The sequence below is a fragment of the Pagrus major genome, chromosome 2 (genome assembly GCF_040436345.1).
Source record: "Pagrus major chromosome 2, Pma_NU_1.0".
In the NCBI taxonomy this organism is placed as follows: Eukaryota; Metazoa; Chordata; class Actinopteri; order Spariformes; family Sparidae; genus Pagrus; species Pagrus major.
Window position 1 is genome coordinate 12259571 of NC_133216.1, and position 20501 is coordinate 12280071.

Genomic DNA, 20501 nt, shown 5'->3' on the forward strand with positions numbered 1-20501 from the left:
ATGCTTTAGCATAACTTAAGCCGTAAGACATTTCATATTCATTTCATTTTCTCCTGGGCAAAGTCCTATACATTACATACATGACATACATTACTTACGGGATGTAAGCGAACTTCCAAAATGATGTTAAAATTAGTCAAGTTGACATATTTTTTTATGTATACAGAAAAAGTATTCATTCTGTCTCATGAAAACAAGTGCAGTTATTAGGGCCCGAGCAGGGAACCTGCGAGGTCCCTATTGTAATTGCAATGATTATTATTAGGGCCCGAGCAGGGAACCTGCGAGGTCCCTATTGTAATTGCAATGATTATTATTATTTTTAGTTTTTTTTCTTTGTCCAAAATGATCGCATTTTTCACTGCCTGAATGTGAATGAAAAGTCAATTTTATTTGGCAAACACATTAGGCTTGGCGAAAAATTTTATAATCTGTTGTCGTTGTGATTTTTCACCACTTGGTGGCGCTACAATCAAGGAAAGTGCGTTTTGGCTAATAACTCCCACATACTTTGTCGCACATTCAAAAACCTTATATCCACGCGTTCAGTGAATCGGGCTGAATCACTTAATATAGGCCACGCCCATTTCCGCCTACGTTTTTTTATGCTAGCTCGCAAAATGTCGCAAACCTACTTTTTCGAACTCCTCCCAGGCAATTTCACCGATTTGCACGAAACTTTGCACACAGCATCAGGGGACCCTCATGACAAAAAGTTATTAAAAGAATTTTGGAATTCCAAACAATACTCAAGTTATTAAATAACAACTTCCTATAAAATCGGGTCAAAACAGGAAGCGTTGCATATCTTCACATTGCTTTGTCGAAATGACATGGAACTGAGGATACCACTTTCCCATGAGCCCATAAGGCTCTGTGCGAAATTGTGGTGGACGACCACTAGGTGGCGCTCTTTAAATTGAAGTATTTTATATCTCGACATTGGTGGGTCGGATTAACACAAAACTTGGTACAATTCTTGCCACTGCCCTTCTGAGGACAGCTGACGAAGGTGTTATTGATCTGACACTAGGTGGCGCTCTGGTGGCAGTTTCTTTTTAGATTTGGCACTGTGCCCACACCATAACACTTATGGATATGAAATTGACAGGGGTGGTATAGACCGACCCCTGTAACTCACACACCAAAAATGACCAGCAGGTGGCGCTATCATCAACACAAACCGTTTTTGCCTAATAACTCCCACATACTTTGTCACACATTCAAAAACCTTATATCCACGCGTTCAGTGAATCTTGCTGAATCTCCTGATATAGGCCACGCCCATTTGCGGATAGCGTTTTTTTTCGCTAGCTCGCGAAATGTCGCAAACCAACTTTTTCGAACTCCTCCCAGGCAATTTCACCGATTTTCACCAAACTTTGCACACAGCATCAGTGGACCCTTCTGGCAAAAAGTTATTAAAAGAATTTTGATACCCCAAAGAATACTCAAGTTATTAAATAACAACTTCCTGTGGATTCGGGTCAAAACAGGAAGTGTTGCATATCTCCACATTGGTGTGTCCAAATGACATGAAACTCAGGACACTACTTCCCCATGAGCCCCTAAGGCTCTGTGCAAAATCTTGGCCCATGACCACTAGGTGGCGCTATTTAAATTGAAGTATTTTATATCTCGACATCGGTTGGTCGGATTAACACGAAACTTGGTACACTGATTGCCAATGGCCTCCTGGAAAGCTGACGAAGGTGTTACCGATCTGACACTAGGTGGCGCTCTGGTGGCAGTTTCATTTTATAATTGGCACTGTGCCCACACCATAACACTTATGGATATGAAACTGATTGGGGTGGTATAGACCGGCCCCTGTAACTCACACACCAAATATCACCAGCAGGTGGCGCTATTATCAACACAAAACCACTTTTTGGCTATCAATTAAGACATGCCCGCACAATAACGGGGCAATGGGTCCGGGTAAGGAGCACGCCCCGACAGCAGCACGGCCCGACCCGCGTGGCCTGCGAGGGCCCGTTCATCGCTGCTTGCAGCTTTAATTATTTTTAGTTTTTTTTCTTTGTCCAAAATGATCGCATTTTTCACTGCCTGAATGTGAATGAAAAGTCAATTTTATTTGGCAAACACATTAGGCTTGGCGAAAAATTTTATAATCTGTTGTCGTTGTGATTTTTCACCACTTGGTGGCGCTACAATCAAGGAAAGTGCGTTTTGGCTAATAACTCCCACATACTTTGTCGCACATTCAAAAACCTTATATCCACGCGTTCAGTGAATCGGGCTGAATCTCTTGATATAGGCCACGCCCATTTCCGCCTACGGTTTTTTATGCTAGCTCGCAAAATGTCGCAAACCTACTTTTTCGAACTCCTCCCAGGCAATTTCACCGATTTGCACGAAACTTTGCACAAAGCATCAGGGGACCCTCATGACAAAAAGTTATTAAAAGAATTTTGGAATTCCAAACAATACTCAAGTTATTAAATAACAACTTCCTATAAAATCGGGTCAAAACAGGAAGTGTTGCATATCTTCACATTGCTTTGTCGAAATGACATGAAACTGAGGATACCACTTTCCCATGAGCCCATAAGGCTCTGTGCGAAATTGTGGTGGACGACCACTAGGTGGCGCTCTTTAAATTGAAGTATTTTATATCTCGACATTGGTGGGTCGGATTAACACAAAACTTGGTACAATTCTTGCCACTGCCCTTCTGAGGACAGCTGACGAAGGTGTTATTGATCTGACACTAGGTGGCGCTCTGGTGGCAGTTTCTTTTTAGATTTGGCACTGTGCCCACACCATAACACTTATGGATATGAAATTGACAGGGGTGGTATAGACCGACCCCTGTAACTCACACACCAAAAATGACCAGCAGGTGGCGCTATCATCAACACAAACCGTTTTTGCCTAATAACTCCCACATACTTTGTCACACATTCAAAAACCTTATATCCACGCGTTCAGTGAATCTTGCTGAATCTCCTGATATAGGCCACGCCCATTTGCGGATAGCGTTTTTTTTCGCTAGCTCGCGAAATGTCGCAAACCTACTTTTTCGAACTCCTCCCAGGCAATTTCACCGATTTTCACCAAACTTTGCACACAGCATCAGTGGACCCTTCTGGCAAAAAGTTATTAAAAGAATTTTGATACCCCAAAGAATACTCAAGTTATTAAATAACAACTTCCTGTGGATTCGGGTCAAAACAGGAAGTGTTGCATATCTCCACATTGGTTTGTCCAAATGACGTGAAACTCAGGATACTACTTCCCCATGAGCCCCTAAGGCTCTGTGCTAAATCTTGGCCCATCACCACTAGGTGGCGCTATTTAAATTGAAGTATTTTATATCTCGACATTGGTTGGTCGGATTAACACAAAACTTGGTACACTGATTGCCAATGGCCTCCTGAAGACAACTGACGAAGGTGTTACCAATCTGACACTAGGTGGCGCTCTGGTGGCAGTTTCATTTTATAATTGGCACTGTGCCCACACCATAACACTTATGGACATGAAACTGATTGGGGTGGTATAGACTGGCATCTGTAACTCACACACCAAAAATCACCAGCAGGTGGCGCTATTATCAACACAAAACCATTTTTGCCTATCAGTTAAGACATGCGCGCACAATAACGGGGCTATGGGTCCGGGTAAGGAGCACGCCCCGACAGCAGCACGCCCCGACCCGCGTGGACTGCGAGGGCCCGTTCATCGCTGCTTGCAGCTTTAATTATGTTTGGATTTCCCGACCCATGATCGCTTTCCTTGTGTTCATCTCTGGTCTCAGCAGGATTATGTAACATTTGGGTCCAAAGAGTGCCAGCAAGAGACCAAAACTGGAGGCCAGGATGGCAAACACCTCCACTGCATCTGCATATTTGCCTGGTGAGCTGATATAAGCAGGGACAAAGGCCACCCACACAGCACAGAAGATCAGCATGCTGAAAGTGATGAGTTTGGCCTCATTAAAAGTATCTGGAAGATTCCTTGCTATAAATGCAATCAGAAAGCTGAGGATAGACAGAAAGCCAATATAGCCCAGTAACACTGCAAAACCAACTGTGGACCCAACTGCACACTCATAAACAATCTTATCATTGTAGTATTGAGTGTTTTTATGAGGAGTTGGGGAGGCAGATACAATCCAGGCAGTGCAGATTGCTGCCTGAATAGAAGTGAGAACAATAACTACCCCTCTCTGCTGCAACACACCAAACCACTTCAGGCTGGCTCCTCCTCCTGGCTTGGAGGCCTTGAACACAGCCAGAACCACCATGGTTTTAACCAAAATACATGAGACACAAAGCACAAAGCTGATCCCAAATGCTGCATGTCTCAGCTGGCATGTCCACAGTCTGGGACGACCAATAAACAGCAGTGAACAAAGGAAACATAACTTAAGGGACAGCAGTAACTGGAAACTCAGTTCCGAATTGTTGGCACGGACCATAGGTGTGCTTCGATGATAGGTGAAGATCCCCAGGACGATAGCACAGATAGATGTGCCAAGCAATGAGCCAGCTGTCAAACAGATACCCAAAGGCTCATGGAAGGACAGAAACTCTGTTTTCTTAGGAACACAGTGGTCACGCTGGGGACTGGACCAGAAGTCCCCTGGACAACTGGTGCACTCCATGGAGTCTATGAAAAAAGGAACCGACATGAGATATATTTATATTTCCACACTATAATGTTTAACACTAAATACCAACCAGTCTCATTGCTGATCTTTCCCTCAGAACAAGGGATGCAGTCAAAACAGCACACAGGTTCTCCTTTCTTTCTGGCCATGCGGGTACCTGGAGGACAGCTTTCACTGCACACTGAGCGGGGTGGCTATAAGGAGAGACATAAGAGTCTGTCATTATACACTCCAGTACTTTCATGAGTTATCCGTGAGGTGTCTGAAAAATCAGAAGTAACCTTTTTGGATTCAAAGTTCCAGAAGATTTTATCTTCATCAATTGTGAGTTCTTCACCTTTGAAGGCCGACCTCTTGACCACACCCACATTCTGCAGTTTTGTTGTTCCATCAGGGAGCTGCAGCCTATTCATGATATCATATATTGGTAAGGCATCACCATTCTCATCAAATGAAACTTGATCACCAAATGATGTGGTGAAGTTGACCTTTTGCAAATAATGCAGAAGCTATGAATATCAGAATGAGGGAGAGAGGAAAGCCAAAGAAGACAGATTTAAAAAAAGAGTTTTATGTTAACATATGAACACAGCGGTACCTGGTATTCAATAATAAAAACTCCATATGATACTTACAAACATTTTTCTATACCTCGTGACAAGATATTGTTATCCCTAATCTGATAATGCTGGTGAGGAAAATGTTTTCAACTATGTGAGGAACATATGATTAGTGATTTCATATCTCTGGATTTAATCCTTTACCCTACACACCTCAGGGAATACTAAAGCACATGATTAAGTCATACGAACAGGTGGAGTGTAAAGTGATATCACACCTGCCATGGCTCCAATCCTTGCAAACTGCCACAGCTGTGCCCGCTGAAAGGCCCTCTCCCTGGCTCACACTGCAGCATGTCATCAAGGGCATAGGCCAAAGCATACACAGCCTTGTACACATTATACTCTGGCCTGAGATTGGAAACGTCCAACAACTCAGTCTCTACATCCTCTAGATTTTCCTGTCCAGTGCATAATGCTTCCCCATCCTCCACCCAACCTGCTGGAGGTGGTGCAAATCTACATTGAAATGTATATTCCCAAAACAGTTTCACCTGAAATGCATTTAAAACGTGTTAACAGTTAACAGTTAAACATGTTAACAGAAATATAGAACACTGCATTATTCCTGCAATTTGTCATCAAATTGGGAGGGTTAAACTCTCACTACGTTATTTCCATAGCTGTTGTTGTGGTGTAGGTCAGGACGTATTTGTAGCAGGAATTCCCTGAGCCCTGGTATTTCTCCTCGACGGATGGCAATGCCTAGTATGCCAGCCAGGTATGGCATGAGATGGGGGGTCTGAAATACAGTAACTGCTGTCCAGGATTCACTTGCAATCCACTGCAGACCTGTCACATTCTGCCTCAGAGCCTGTGCATCATATAAAATATATAGGTTCACAGGTTTACACACTATGAGCAAAGTATTGCATATCATCATAACTGAAGTTCAGTGGAATTGGTGTGAGTACACAATCCCTGCTAAAAGCATCTTCAACTAGTAAATTTAATGAAATTCAATCTATTTCTATAGCCCAATGCATTATTGTAACTTAAATCTTTCAGTTTGATGAATAAAACATTAAGATCCATAACTACATTCAGTTACAATTAAGTTATATTTCAAGCCCAACCTCTTCCATGAGGTCAATAATGTTACTCCCATGTGCAAACCCGATGACCACACGAGCTGTGGATTTCTTCATCACATCCACAATCCTCCTTAGTTCAGCTCGGTCATTTTCCCAGGGTAAGATCTCAACATAAGCCAGACAACCTCCACCGGACCGAACAAAGTCAGATTGGAAGGATCGAGCAGCGTGGAGTCCATAGTCATCGTCACTGACCAGCAGACCTGCCCAAGTCCAGCCAAAGTGGTTCAGAATCTGAATCATAGCACGCACCTAAGAGAGTAAAGAGTGAAGTGGTTAGTGCACAGACAGAAAAAAAGAAAAAAAAAAATACTGGAAAACATGCAAAACAGGTTTCACAATAAATCATGTTTAAATATTGCCTTTTCAAAAAACTTTTTTTGTTTTTGCATTGAAGGGACGTTTTTTTCTGAGGAATGATTATTTGCAACTCTTGCTAAAAATGTTTCACATTGGTTGACATTTGATTATTGCATTTTAAAGAATCTAATTGCCGTTGCAGTGTAGAGATGTTCTTTCTTGTGAATGTTTATGCATTTTCATTGTGGCTACAGATGGTCACCTGGAAAGCATCACTTGGGATCGTCCTAAAGAAGGATGGAAACTTCTGCCGGTCACTCAGACAGGAACATGTGGCAAAATAACTCACCTGTGAAAGACACAGACTGTACATCCTGAAAATATTCAAGGCCTTTACCAGCTCTTTTGACTTTTTAACGTTAAAGACTACATTTTTAGAATTGACATTATCTGGACATGAAGTCAAAATTATCAACAACAATTATTAGACTGGAATGTGAGGAACTTACCATTGGTACTCTGTAAGAACCTGTGACATAGGCGATGGCAATAGAACTTGTAGAAAAAGAATCACCCACAATCCCTATGACTGGAGGGGTTCCTACACAGGTCTCGTCTAATACAAACTGCTCTTCTTGACCACTGACGAGGGACATTGCTGCACGAAATCCTATCTGTAGTTTGTAGCAGTTATCAAAAAGACTGTATCCCAGAGTCACATTAGGTAGCAGGTTGGAGTTTCTGTTGATCTCATCAATTGCAAAGGTCATAGTCATGGCAGCCCTGAACCCTAGAATGTAAAAACTAACAAAAAACAATACAACTTTTTGCAATTCATAAATAAATTAAAGCTGCAAGCAGCGATGAACGGGCCCTCGCAGTCCACGCGGGTCGGGGCGTGCTGCTGTCGGGGCGTGCTCCTTACCCGGACCCATAGCCCCGTTATTGTGCGCGCATGTCTTAACTGATAGGCAAAAATGGTTTTGTGTTGATAATAGCGCCACCTGCTGGTGATTTTTGGTGTGTGAGTTACAGATGCCAGTCTATACCACCCCAATCAGTTTCATGTCCATAAGTGTTATGGTGTGGGCACAGTGCCAATTATAAAATGAAACTGCCACCAGAGCGCCACCTAGTGTCAGATTGGTAACACCTTCGTCAGTTGTCTTCAGGAGGCCATTGGCAATCAGTGTACCAAGTTTTGTGTTAATCCGACCAACCAATGTCGAGATATAAAATACTTCAATTTAAATAGCGCCACCTAGTGGTGATGGGCCAAGATTTAGCACAGAGCCTTAGGGGCTCATGGGGAAGTAGTATCCTGAGTTTCACGTCATTTGGACAAACCAATGTGGAGATATGCAACACTTCCTGTTTTGACCCGAATCCACAGGAAGTTGTTATTTAATAACTTGAGTATTCTTTGGGGTATCAAAATTCTTTTAATAACTTTTTGCCAGAAGGGTCCACTGATGCTGTGTGCAAAGTTTGGTGAAAATCGGTGAAATTGCCTGGGAGGAGTTCGAAAAAGTAGGTTTGCGACATTTCGCGAGCTAGCGAAAAAAAACGCTATCCGCAAATGGGCGTGGCCTATATCAGGAGATTCAGCAAGATTCACTGAACGCGTGGATATAAGGTTTTTGAATGTGTGACAAAGTATGTGGGAGTTATTAGGCAAAAACGGTTTGTGTTGATGATAGCGCCACCTGCTGGTCATTTTTGGTGTGTGAGTTACAGGGGTCGGTCTATACCACCCCTGTCAATTTCATATCCATAAGTGTTATGGTGTGGGCACAGTGCCAAATCTAAAAAGAAACTGCCACCAGAGCGCCACCTAGTGTCAGATCAATAACACCTTCGTCAGCTGTCCTCAGAAGGGCAGTGGCAAGAATTGTACCAAGTTTTGTGTTAATCCGACCCACCAATGTCGAGATATAAAATACTTCAATTTAAAGAGCGCCACCTAGTGGTCGTCCACCACAATTTCGCACAGAGCCTTATGGGCTCATGGGAAAGTGGTATCCTCAGTTTCATGTCATTTCGACAAAGCAATGTGAAGATATGCAACACTTCCTGTTTTGACCCGATTTTATAGGAAGTTGTTATTTAATAACTTGAGTATTGTTTGGAATTCCAAAATTCTTTTAATAACTTTTTGTCATGAGGGTCCCCTGATGCTTTGTGCAAAGTTTCGTGCAAATCGGTGAAATTGCCTGGGAGGAGTTCGAAAAAGTAGGTTTGCGACATTTTGCGAGCTAGCATAAAAAACCGTAGGCGGAAATGGGCGTGGCCTATATCAAGAGATTCAGCCCGATTCACTGAACGCGTGGATATAAGGTTTTTGAATGTGCGACAAAGTATGTGGGAGTTATTAGCCAAAACGCACTTTCCTTGATTGTAGCGCCACCAAGTGGTGAAAAATCACAACGACAACAGATTATAAAATTTTTCGCCAAGCCTAATGTGTTTGCCAAATAAAATTGACTTTTCATTCACATTCAGGCAGTGAAAAATGCGATCATTTTGGACAAAGAAAAAAAACTAAAAATAATTAAAGCTGCAAGCAGCGATGAACGGGCCCTCGCAGGCCACGCGGGTCGGGCCGTGCTGCTGTCGGGGCGTGCTCCTTACCCGGACCCATTGCCCCGTTATTGTGCGGGCATGTCTTAATTGATAGCCAAAAAGTGGTTTTGTGTTGATAATAGCGCCACCTGCTGGTGATATTTGGTGTGTGAGTTACAGGGGCCGGTCTATACCACCCCAATCAGTTTCATATCCATAAGTGTTATGGTGTGGGCACAGTGCCAATTATAAAATGAAACTGCCACCAGAGCGCCACCTAGTGTCAGATCGGTAACACCTTCGTCAGCTTTCCAGGAGGCCATTGGCAATCAGTGTACCAAGTTTCGTGTTAATCCGACCAACCGATGTCGAGATATAAAATACTTCAATTTAAATAGCGCCACCTAGTGGTCATGGGCCAAGATTTTGCACAGAGCCTTAGGGGCTCATGGGGAAGTAGTGTCCTGAGTTTCATGTCATTTGGACACACCAATGTGGAGATATGCAACACTTCCTGTTTTGACCCGAATCCACAGGAAGTTGTTATTTAATAACTTGAGTATTCTTTGGGGTATCAAAATTCTTTTAATAACTTTTTGCCAGAAGGGTCCACTGATGCTGTGTGCAAAGTTTGGTGAAAATCGGTGAAATTGCCTGGGAGGAGTTCGAAAAAGTTGGTTTGCGACATTTCGCGAGCTAGCGAAAAAAAACGCTATCCGCAAATGGGCGTGGCCTATATCAGGAGATTCAGCAAGATTCACTGAACGCGTGGATATAAGGTTTTTGAATGTGTGACAAAGTATGTGGGAGTTATTAGGCAAAAACGGTTTGTGTTGATGATAGCGCCACCTGCTGGTCATTTTTGGTGTGTGAGTTACAGGGGTCGGTCTATACCACCCCTGTCAATTTCATATCCATAAGTGTTATGGTGTGGGCACAGTGCCAAATCTAAAAAGAAACTGCCACCAGAGCGCCACCTAGTGTCAGATCAATAACACCTTCGTCAGCTGTCCTCAGAAGGGCAGTGGCAAGAATTGTACCAAGTTTTGTGTTAATCCGACCCACCAATGTCGAGATATAAAATACTTCAATTTAAAGAGCGCCACCTAGTGGTCGTCCACCACAATTTCGCACAGAGCCTTATGGGCTCATGGGAAAGTGGTATCCTCAGTTCCATGTCATTTCGACAAAGCAATGTGAAGATATGCAACGCTTCCTGTTTTGACCCGATTTTATAGGAAGTTGTTATTTAATAACTTGAGTATTGTTTGGAATTCCAAAATTCTTTTAATAACTTTTTGTCATGAGGGTCCCCTGATGCTGTGTGCAAAGTTTCGTGCAAATCGGTGAAATTGCCTGGGAGGAGTTCGAAAAAGTAGGTTTGCGACATTTTGCGAGCTAGCATAAAAAAACGTAGGCGGAAATGGGCGTGGCCTATATTAAGTGATTCAGCCCGATTCACTGAACGCGTGGATATAAGGTTTTTGAATGTGCGACAAAGTATGTGGGAGTTATTAGCCAAAACGCACTTTCCTTGATTGTAGCGCCACCAAGTGGTGAAAAATCACAACGACAACAGATTATAAAATTTTTCGCCAAGCCTAATGTGTTTGCCAAATAAAATTGACTTTTCATTCACATTCAGGCAGTGAAAAATGCGATCATTTTGGACAAAGAAAAAAAACTAAAAATAATAATAATCATTGCAATTACAATAGGGACCTCGCAGGTTCCCTGCTCGGGCCCTAATAATAATCATTGCAATTACAATAGGGACCTCGCAGGTTCCCTGCTCGGGCCCTAATAATAATAATCATTGCAATTACAATAGGGACCTCGCAGGTTCCCTGCTCGGGCCCTAATTACAGTGTCTGACAACTGCAGCTTTTGAAAATCAATCCAGTAGAATATTAACAGTTATTAAAAATAATTAATACTGTGAAAATAAGTACATTGTTTAAAATAGCATTAATGCTGAATCTCATTCTTCCAGAGTAATATTCAATTTGCAGAAATGCATTCTACAAATATGACTGGTTTTCCACAGCTTCTATTTTCTAATGTTTACCTGACAAACTCACCCATGGCAGGTAGGCTGTTGTGGCTCTGAGCTAAAAGACAGGTCAGGAAAGAGAGAAAAGAAGTGGATGTCAAATATCCCACCTAGAACCACATCTCCAGCTTTGTGTATCCCATTTAGATGAAACTGTCCCTGTAACTGGCAGGACGAGGAATAAAGAGGGGAGGACACAGCAGAAGAAAAGTAGGAATACAACAACATGAAATACATGAGCGAGAGCAATTTAATATATAAAAATCCCCACATGACTTTCGTCCTGTTCATCCCTTTTCCGAGCCCAGTCAGTTTTATTGCTGTCAACCTCTTTTATTGACTTCCAGCATTGTTTAATATTAAGCACCACCCAATGGGGTATAAGCAAGAGTCGGGCAGGGATTGAAATTGATTTCATTTGAGATTGATCTAGACCACACTAAGACATTTGGTGAATCAATATGCCTTCTGATCCATTTTTTCTTTGCACTGTCTGTTTGATTGAGGGCTATGTTATAAATCAGTAAGATTAGGCTTTGGAAGCTGCCAAGAATTTTATTTTCTGCTTTTAGCACCTTAATAGACCTTCGTAGAGGTTATTGCAACAGAACGGGACAGCAAAATAATCAAAAAAAAAAATCTTTATTTCCTACCTGGTAGACCCTTATTAAACTTTCTCAGAGGATAAATTGTCACACATTACAACAGAACAGTATTGCAAAATAAAATAAGAAACATCTTTATTTCCTTCCTGTTAGACCCTTATGAGCCTTTCTTTGAGGTTAATTTGCAACACATTACAGCAGAACTGCAGCAGCACTTCTTCTAATCCTTCGTTGGGAACACTTCTTGTTGCTGTTTTTTTTTTACCACATACGAACTGCAGACACGCGTGATTATGTAATTATCGCGGGAACTCCTCGGTCCCGCAACTCCAGCTATCCGGCAGTGCTGTGCTGTGCCGGACTACGTACCGGAGGTCCGTAAACAGACATGCATCCAGTGGAATTCTAGAGTTAGGCCACCTCCTCTGTTCAAAGACGGTTGTTCCAGTTTGACAAAGATGGATTCCTTTACTCCTTTTTCAAACCATCTGTCTTCTCTGGCCAAGATGTTTACATTGTTGTCCTCAAAGGAATGATTTTTCTCCTTCAGATGTAAGTGGACAGCAGAGTCTTGACCTGAGAAGTTGGCCATCCTGTGTTGTGCCATTTGTTTATGAAGAGGGTGTTTTGTCCTTAGGATGGACAAGTTTCTGCCTCAGTGTACTGGTAGGTTTAAAGTGAACCGGGATGTGATGTTTATTCTTTATTCTGATCCTCCTGAGTTTCTGAGATTTCCCGCGACATAGGGAATGACGATGTTGTTAGGTTTTCTCATCTCCTCCTCTCTGTCTGCTCTGGATCTTTTAGCGGTTTTGACAAAGGTCCAGTTTGGGTAGCCACAGGTTTTAAGTGCTTCCCTGATGTGCTTCTGTTCCTTCTCCTTCCCCTCTGACTTAGTGGGCACGGTCTCAGCCCAATGGTTTAGGGTTCTGATGACCCCCAGCTTGTGATCCAGTGAGTGATGAGAGTTGAACAGCAAGTACTGATCTGTGTGTGTACGTTTTCTGTATACCTCAATGTTGAGGCTTCTGTCTTCTTCAATGTGTACTGCACAGTCCAAGAAGGGCTATTAACTAATTTAAATGAACATCCATCCATGATAATAGCAGATGCTTTAGCATAACTTAAGCAGTAAGACATTTCATATTCATTTCATTTTTCTCCTGGGCAAAGTCCTATACGTTACATACATGAGATACATTACCTACGGGATGTACACGGACTTCCATAATGATATTAAAATAAGTAAAGTTGACATATTTTTTTATTGTATACAGAAATGGTATTCATTCTGTCTCATGAAAACAAGTGAAGTTATTATGTTTGGATTTCCCGACCCATGATTGCTTTCCTTGTGTTCATCTCTGGTCTCAGCAGGATTATGTAACATTTGGGTCCAAACAGTGCCAGCAAGAGACCAAAACTGGAGGCCAGGATGGCAAACACCTCTACTGCATCTGCATATTTGCCTGGTGAGCTGATATAAGCAGGGACAAAGGCCACCCACACAGCACAGAAGATCAGCATGCTGAAAGTGATGAGTTTGGCCTCATTGAAAGTATCTGGAAGATTCCTTGCTATAAATGCAATCAGAAAGCTGAGGATAGACAGAAAGCCAATATAGCCCAGTAACACTGCAAAACCAACTGTGGACCCAACTGCACACTCATAAACAATCTTATCATTGTAGTATTGAGTGTTTTTATGAGGAGTTGGGGAGGCAGATACAATCCAGGCAGTGCAGATTGCTGCCTGCATAGAAGTGAGAACAATAACTACCCCTCTCTGCTGCAACACACCAAACCACTTCAGGCTGGCTCCTCCTCCTGGCTTGGAGGCCTTGAACACAGCCAGAACCACCATGGTTTTAACCAAAATACATGAGACACAAAGCACAAAGCTGATCCCAAATGCTGCATGTCTCAGCTGGCATGTCCACAGTCTAGGACGACCAATAAACAGCAGTGAACAAAGGAAACATAACTTAAGGGACAGCAGTAACTGGAAACTCAGTTCTGAATTGTTGGCACGGACCATAGGTGTGCTTCGATGATAAGTGAAGATCCCCAGGACGATAGCACAGATAGATGTGCCAAGTAATGAGCCAGCTGTCAAGCAGATACCCAGAGGCTCATGGAAGGACAGAAACTCTGTTTTCTTAAGAACACAGTGGTCACACTGGGGACTGGACCAGAAGTCCCCTGGACAACTGGTGCACTCCATGGAGTCTACGAAACAAGGAACCGATATGAGATATATTTATATTTCCACACTACAATGTTTAACACTAAATACCAACCAGTCTCATTACTGATCTTCCCCTCAGAACAAGGGATGCAGTCAAAACAGCACACAGGTTCCCCTTTCTTTCTGGCCATACGGGTACCTGGAGGACAGCTTTCACTGCACACTGAGCGGGGTGGCTATAAGGAGAAAAATAAGTATCTGTTATTATATACTACTTAACACTGCTATAATGAGTTATACATGGGGTGTCTTAAACATCAGAAGTAACCTTTTTTGATTCAAAGTTCCAGAAGATTTTATCTTCATCAATTGTGAGTTCTTCATCTTTGAAGGCCGACCTCTTGACCTCACCCACATTCTGCAGTTTTGTTGTTCCATCAGGGAGCTGCAGCCAGTTCATGATATCATATATTGGTAAGGCATCACCATTCTCATCAAATGACACTTGATCACCAAATGATGTGGTGAAGTTGACCTTTTGCAAATAATGCAGAAGCTATGAATATCAGAATGAGGGAGAGAGGAAAGCCAAAGAAGACAGATTTAAAAAAAGAGTTTTATGTTAACATATGAACACAGCGGTACCTGGTATTCAATGATAAAAACTTCATATGATACTGTGAAAAGTTAGCCCTCTTTTCCCCCAACTCGCCTGACATTCCCTGCAACATTTAAACGGACTACTCTCTATTACATGCACACACACACTTACACGCATACACACACACAGAGCTTTGTCCTTGTTCCAAAGAAGGATGGCAGCATGCGTTTCTGCATTGACAGGCCCTACACAGCCCTCAGGACTGTTCCAGTTTAAAGTTATGCCGTTTGGCCTGCAGGGAGCGCCAGCCACCTTCCAGCGGTTGATGGACCGTGTGCTGGATGGGACTGGTGCTTTCGCAGACGCATACCTGGACGACATCGTAATCTTCAGTGCCATCTGGGACGAGCACCTTGGGCATCTTGCTGAGGTGCTATGGCGCATACATTAGGCAGGACTGACTGCCCAGCCCAAGAAATGCGCTTTGGCCCAGCAGGAAGTGCCGTACCTGGGACATATCCTAGGTCATGGGGTAATCCGACCCCAGAAGGACAAAATTGAGGCTATCCGGGACTGCCTGCAGCCCCAGACCGAGAAGGATATTCGGTCCTTTTTGGGGCTTGCTGGGTGGTACAGGCGGTTTGTGCCAAACTTCGTGAGCAGAGCAGCGCCCCTCACTGACCTGACCGGAAAGTCTGGTCAGGTGAAGGTCAGGTGGGAGGAGCAGCATAAGAAGGCTTTCATGGATTTAAAGGAGGCTTTGTGCAATGGCCCTGTGCTGCAGAGCCCGGACTTTACCCAGCCCTGGACTGTACAGACCGATGCTTCTGGAGTTGGTCTGGGGACAGTACTATTCCAGGGTGAGGGAGAGCAGCAACGACCGGTGGCTTATATAAGCCGCAAGCTGTTTCCCCGGGAGACACGGTATTCCGCCATAGAGCTGGAATGCCTGGCCGTAAAGTGGGCACTAGACACTTTTAGGTACTACCTTTTAGGTAGAGACTTTGTTCTGGAGACGGACCACCGAGCCTTGAAATGGCTGGGCAAAATGAAGGACACTAATGCTCGCATTACCCGTTGGTTTTTGGCTCTGCAGCCCTTCAGATTTGAGGTGCAGTATAGGGCGGGAAAGCAGAACATGGTGGCGGATTATCGTCTCGCCACCCCAGTGGCGAGCCTCCACAGGAGGAGGGAAGTGTGAAAAGTTAGCCTTCTTTTCCCCCAACTCGCCTGACATTCCCTGCAACATTTAAACAGACTACTCTCTATTACACGCACACACACACTTACACGCATACACACACACGGAGCTTCGGGCGTTTGCAATTACACGCGGTGCCGGCAACCGCGGCGTAATTCATTCATGCGCGATTGCTATTTTACACATCTTTCAGTTACTCACCAAACTTCTGCCAACGTCATAGCGGACGACGCGGTACCCATCGATTTGGCTCCATAACCCATTCCATTCCGTTTGTCCATACATTGTGCACGCAAACACCAATATTACAGTGATAACTTTCACTTTCACTTCCTGGTCCCGCATCACTTTGCTTCCCCAAGGAACACGAGCCCCCTGACTATGACTAATTTATTCCCTGTTTGGGACAGGGGAAAGGGTTGATTTGAGCGGGGGAAGCTATGGTTGCATTACAAAATGTTTGACTGTAGTGAAATGTAAATATTATTTAATTATATTAATTAATAATAATAATTAATATATTACTATTATTATTAGTAGTAGTAGTATTGGAACAGCTGTGTGTGATGGATAAAATATCAGCTGAATCACTGTACCTAAAAAAACACCCTGTCACGTTGGTTGCTCCCAATTAGATGAACTGAAGGGCTATTTAAAGCGAGGGTTTTCGGCCTCGGGGTGGGAGTCTGGAGGGTGGCAACTTGCTGAGAGGTTGTATTGAATCAGAGAATTGTGCTGGTGCCTTTGAAGTTGAGGAACCTGTGGGTTCATTTTTTGTTTGTTTTTTTTGAAGTTTTCTTTTGTTGCCATTGGGCTGGAACACCTATTTTTTTAGCACTGTAAATAAATCTGCACTTTTCATCATAATCCACGTTTGCCATTGCTGTGTCTTCACCTCATCACCACCCAACCTCAGTGTGTCTTGTCGCCACCATCCTGTGTGGACGTGGGCTGCAAAGTCCATTTTTCACAGATACTTACAAACATTTTTCTGCACCTCGTGACATGATATTGTTATCCCTAATCTGATAATGCTGGTGAGGAAAATGTTTTCAACTATGTGAGGAACATATGATTAGTGATTTCATATCTCTGGATTTAATCCTTTACCCTACATACCTCAGGAAATACTAAAGCACATGATTAAGTCATACAAACAGGTGGAGTGTAAACTGATATCACACCTGCCACGGCTCCAGTCTTTGCAAACTGCCACAGCTGTGCCCGCTGAAAGGCCCTCTCCCTGGCTCACACTGCAGCATGTCATCAAGGGCATAGGCCAAAGCATACACAGCCTTGTACACATTATACTCTGGCCTGAGATTGGAAACATCCAACAACTCAGTCTCTACATCCTCTAGATTTTCCTGTCCAGTGCATAATGCTCCCCCATCCTCCACCCAACGTGCTGGAGGTGGTGCAAATTTACATTGAAATGTATATTCCCAAAACAGTTTCACCTGAAATGCATTTAAAACGTGTTAACAGTTAAACATGTTAACAGAAATATAAAATGCTGTATTATTCCTGCAATTTGTCATCAGATTGGAAGTGGGTTAAACTCTCACTATGTTATTTCCATAGCTGTTGTTGTGGTGTAGGTCAGGACGTATTTGTAGCAGGAATTCCCTGAGCCCTGGTATTTCTCCTCGACGGATGGCGATGCCTAGTATGCCAGCCAGGTACGGCATGAGATGGGGGGTCTGAAATACAGTAACTGCTATCCAGGATTCACTTGCAATCCACTGCAGACCTGTCACATTCTGCCTCAGAACCTGTGCATCATATAAAATATATAGGTTCACAGGTTTACACACTATGAGCAAAGTGTTGCATATCATCATAACTGGAGTTCAGTGGAATTGGTGTGAGTACACAATCCCTGCTAAAAGCATCTTCAACTAGTAAATTTAATGACATTAAATCTATTTCTATAGCCCAATGTATTACTTTAACTTAAATCTTTTAGTTTGATGAATAAAAAATTAAGATCCATAACTACATTCAGTTACAATTAAGTTATATTTCAAGCCCAACCTCTTCCATGAGGTTAATCATGTAACTCTCATGTGCAAACCCGATGACCACACGAGCTGTGGATTTCTTCATCACATCCACGATCCTCCTTAGTTCAGCTCGGTCATTTTCCCAGGGTAAGATCTCAACATAGGCCAGACAACCTGCACCAGACTGAACAAAGTCAGATTGGAAGGATCGAGCAGCGTGGAGTCCATAGTCATCATCACTGACCAGCAGACCTGCCCAAGTCCAGCCAAAGTGGTTCAGAATCTGAATCATAGCACGGACCTAAGAGAGTAAAGAGTGAAGTGGTTAGTGCACAGACAGAAAAAAATATATATATATATATTGGAAAACATGCAAAACAGGTTTCACAATAAATCATGTTTAAATATTGCCTTTTCAAAGATTTTTTTTTGTTTTTGCATTGAAGGGACGTTTTTTCTGAGGAATGATTATTTGCAACTCTTGCTAAAAATGTTTCACATTGGATGACATTTGATTATTGCATTTTAAAGAATCTAATTGCCGTTGCAGTGTAGAGATGTTCTTTCTTGTGAATGTTTAACTGCAAATGCTGTTATGCATTTTCATTGTGGCGACAGATGGTCACCTGGAAAGCATCACTTGGGATCGTCCTAAAGAAGGATGGAAACTTCTGCCGGTCACTCAGACAGGAACATGTGGCAAAATAACTCACCTGTGAAAGACACATACTGTACATCCTGAAAATATTCAAGGCCTTTACCAGCTCTTTTGACTTTTTAAAGTTAAAGACTACATTTTTAGAATTGACATTATCTGGACATGAAGTCAAAATTATCAACAATAATTATTAGACTGGAATGTGAGGAACTTACCATTGGTACTCTGTAAGAACCTGTGACATAGGCGATGGCAATAGAACTTGTAGAAAAAGAATCACCCACAATCCCTATGACTGGAGGGGTTCCTGCACAGGTCTCATCTGGTATAAACTGCTCTTCTTGACCACTGATGAGGGACATTGCTGCACGAAATCCTATCTGTAGTTTGTAGCAGTTATCAAAAAGACTGTATCCCAGAGTCACATTAGGTAGCAGGTTGGAGTTTCTGTTGATCTCATCAATTGCAAAGGTCATAGTCATGGCAGTCCTGAACCCTAAAATTAAAAAACTAACAAAAAACAATACAACTTTTTGCAATTCATAAATAAATGACAGTGTCTGACAACTACAGCTTTTGAAAATCAATCCAGTAGAATATTAACAGTTATTAAAATACTTAATTAATACTGTGAAAATAAGTACATTGTTTAAAATAGCATTACTGCTGAATCTCATTCTTCCAGAGTAATATTCAATTTGCAGAAATACATTCTACAAATGTGACTGGTTTTCCACAGCTTCTATTTTCTAATGTTTACCTGACAAACTCACCCATGGCAGGTAGGCTGTTGTGGCTCTGAGGTAAAAGACAGGTCAGGAAAGAGAGAAAAGAAGTGGATCTCAAATATCCCACCTAGAACCACATCTCCAGCTTTGTGTATCCCATTTAGATGAAACTGTCCCTGTAACTGGCAGGATGAGGAATAAAGAGGGGAGGATACAGCAGAAGAAAAGTAGGAATACAACAACATGAAATACATGAGCGAGAGCAATTTAATATCTAAAAATCCCCACATGACCTTCTTCCTGTTCATCCCTCTCCTGAGCCTAATCAGTTTTATTGCTGTCAACCTCTTTTATTGACTTGCAGCATTGTTTAATCTTAAGCACACCCCAATGAGGTATAAGCAAGATCCGGGCGGGGCTTAAAAATGAATTTCATTTGAGGTTGATCTAGACCACACTAAGACATTTGGTGAACCAATATGTCTTCCGATATATTTTTTCTTTGCACTGTCTGTTTGATTGAGGGCTATATTGTAAATCAGTAAGATTAGGCTATGGAAGCTGCCAAGAATTTTATTTTCCACTATTAGCACCTTAAAAAACCTTCTTAGAGGTTATTGCAATACATTACAACAGAACGGGACAGCAAAATAAACTAAAAAAAACATCTTTATTTCCTACCTCGTAGACCCCTATTAAATTTCTCAGAGGATAAATTGTCACACATTACAACAGAACAGTACCGTAAAATAAGATAAAAACATCTTTATTTTCTTCCTGGCTACCCTCATGAGCCTTTCTTTGAGGTTAATTTGCAACACATTACAGTAGAACTGTACCACAATATAAAACAAAAAAACATCTTTATTTTCTACATGTTCAACCCTTATTAGACTTTCTTAGAGGCTAATTTGCGACACCTTACAACAGGGCTGTAACATAAATTAGAGAGATATCACATATCTGCTACTTGAGACACACCTTCTTTGGCAGGTCCAGTACAATTCTATACTTCTGACAAGCATTTCCAGTCAAATGTATCTCCAAAATACATGACATTAAACGTGGCAAGAGTATATAGCATCAGCTGATGTATGTAAGTGGTCTGAGCATCATGGATGCATGTGGCTATATGTCTCCACAAGACTGTGTAGAACATCAGCCTACGAGGGATGTATGAAGTAGTGACCAGATGTGGACTGATGTGGTTTGACTTAGGGCACAGTTTTACCATAATGAACAACATG

The 20501-nt window shown here is 42.4% G+C and overlaps 2 protein-coding genes across 2 annotated transcripts; both read right to left on the bottom strand.

Moving 5' to 3' along the window:
- Positions 1-3727: 3727 nt before the first annotated feature.
- Positions 3728-11505, bottom strand: LOC141012926 (extracellular calcium-sensing receptor-like). The gene is made up of 9 exons (XM_073486473.1): positions 11297-11505; positions 7163-7457; positions 6916-7002; positions 6336-6605; positions 5867-6073; positions 5478-5753; positions 4921-5148; positions 4710-4833; positions 3728-4638 (listed from the first exon to the last, which is right to left on the bottom strand). The coding sequence occupies exons 1-9, from the start codon at positions 11503-11505 to the stop codon at positions 3728-3730; spliced, it is 2607 nt and encodes an 868-aa protein (XP_073342574.1).
- Positions 11506-13190: 1685 nt separating this feature from the next.
- Positions 13191-19508, bottom strand: LOC141012936 (extracellular calcium-sensing receptor-like). Its single transcript, XM_073486483.1, has 9 exons — positions 19300-19508; positions 18742-19036; positions 18495-18581; positions 17900-18169; positions 17431-17637; positions 17047-17322; positions 14389-14616; positions 14173-14296; positions 13191-14101 (listed from the first exon to the last, which is right to left on the bottom strand). Exons 1-9 carry the CDS (start codon positions 19506-19508, stop codon positions 13191-13193), a joined length of 2607 nt encoding a protein of 868 aa, XP_073342584.1.
- Between the last annotated feature and the right edge of the window lie 993 nt (positions 19509-20501).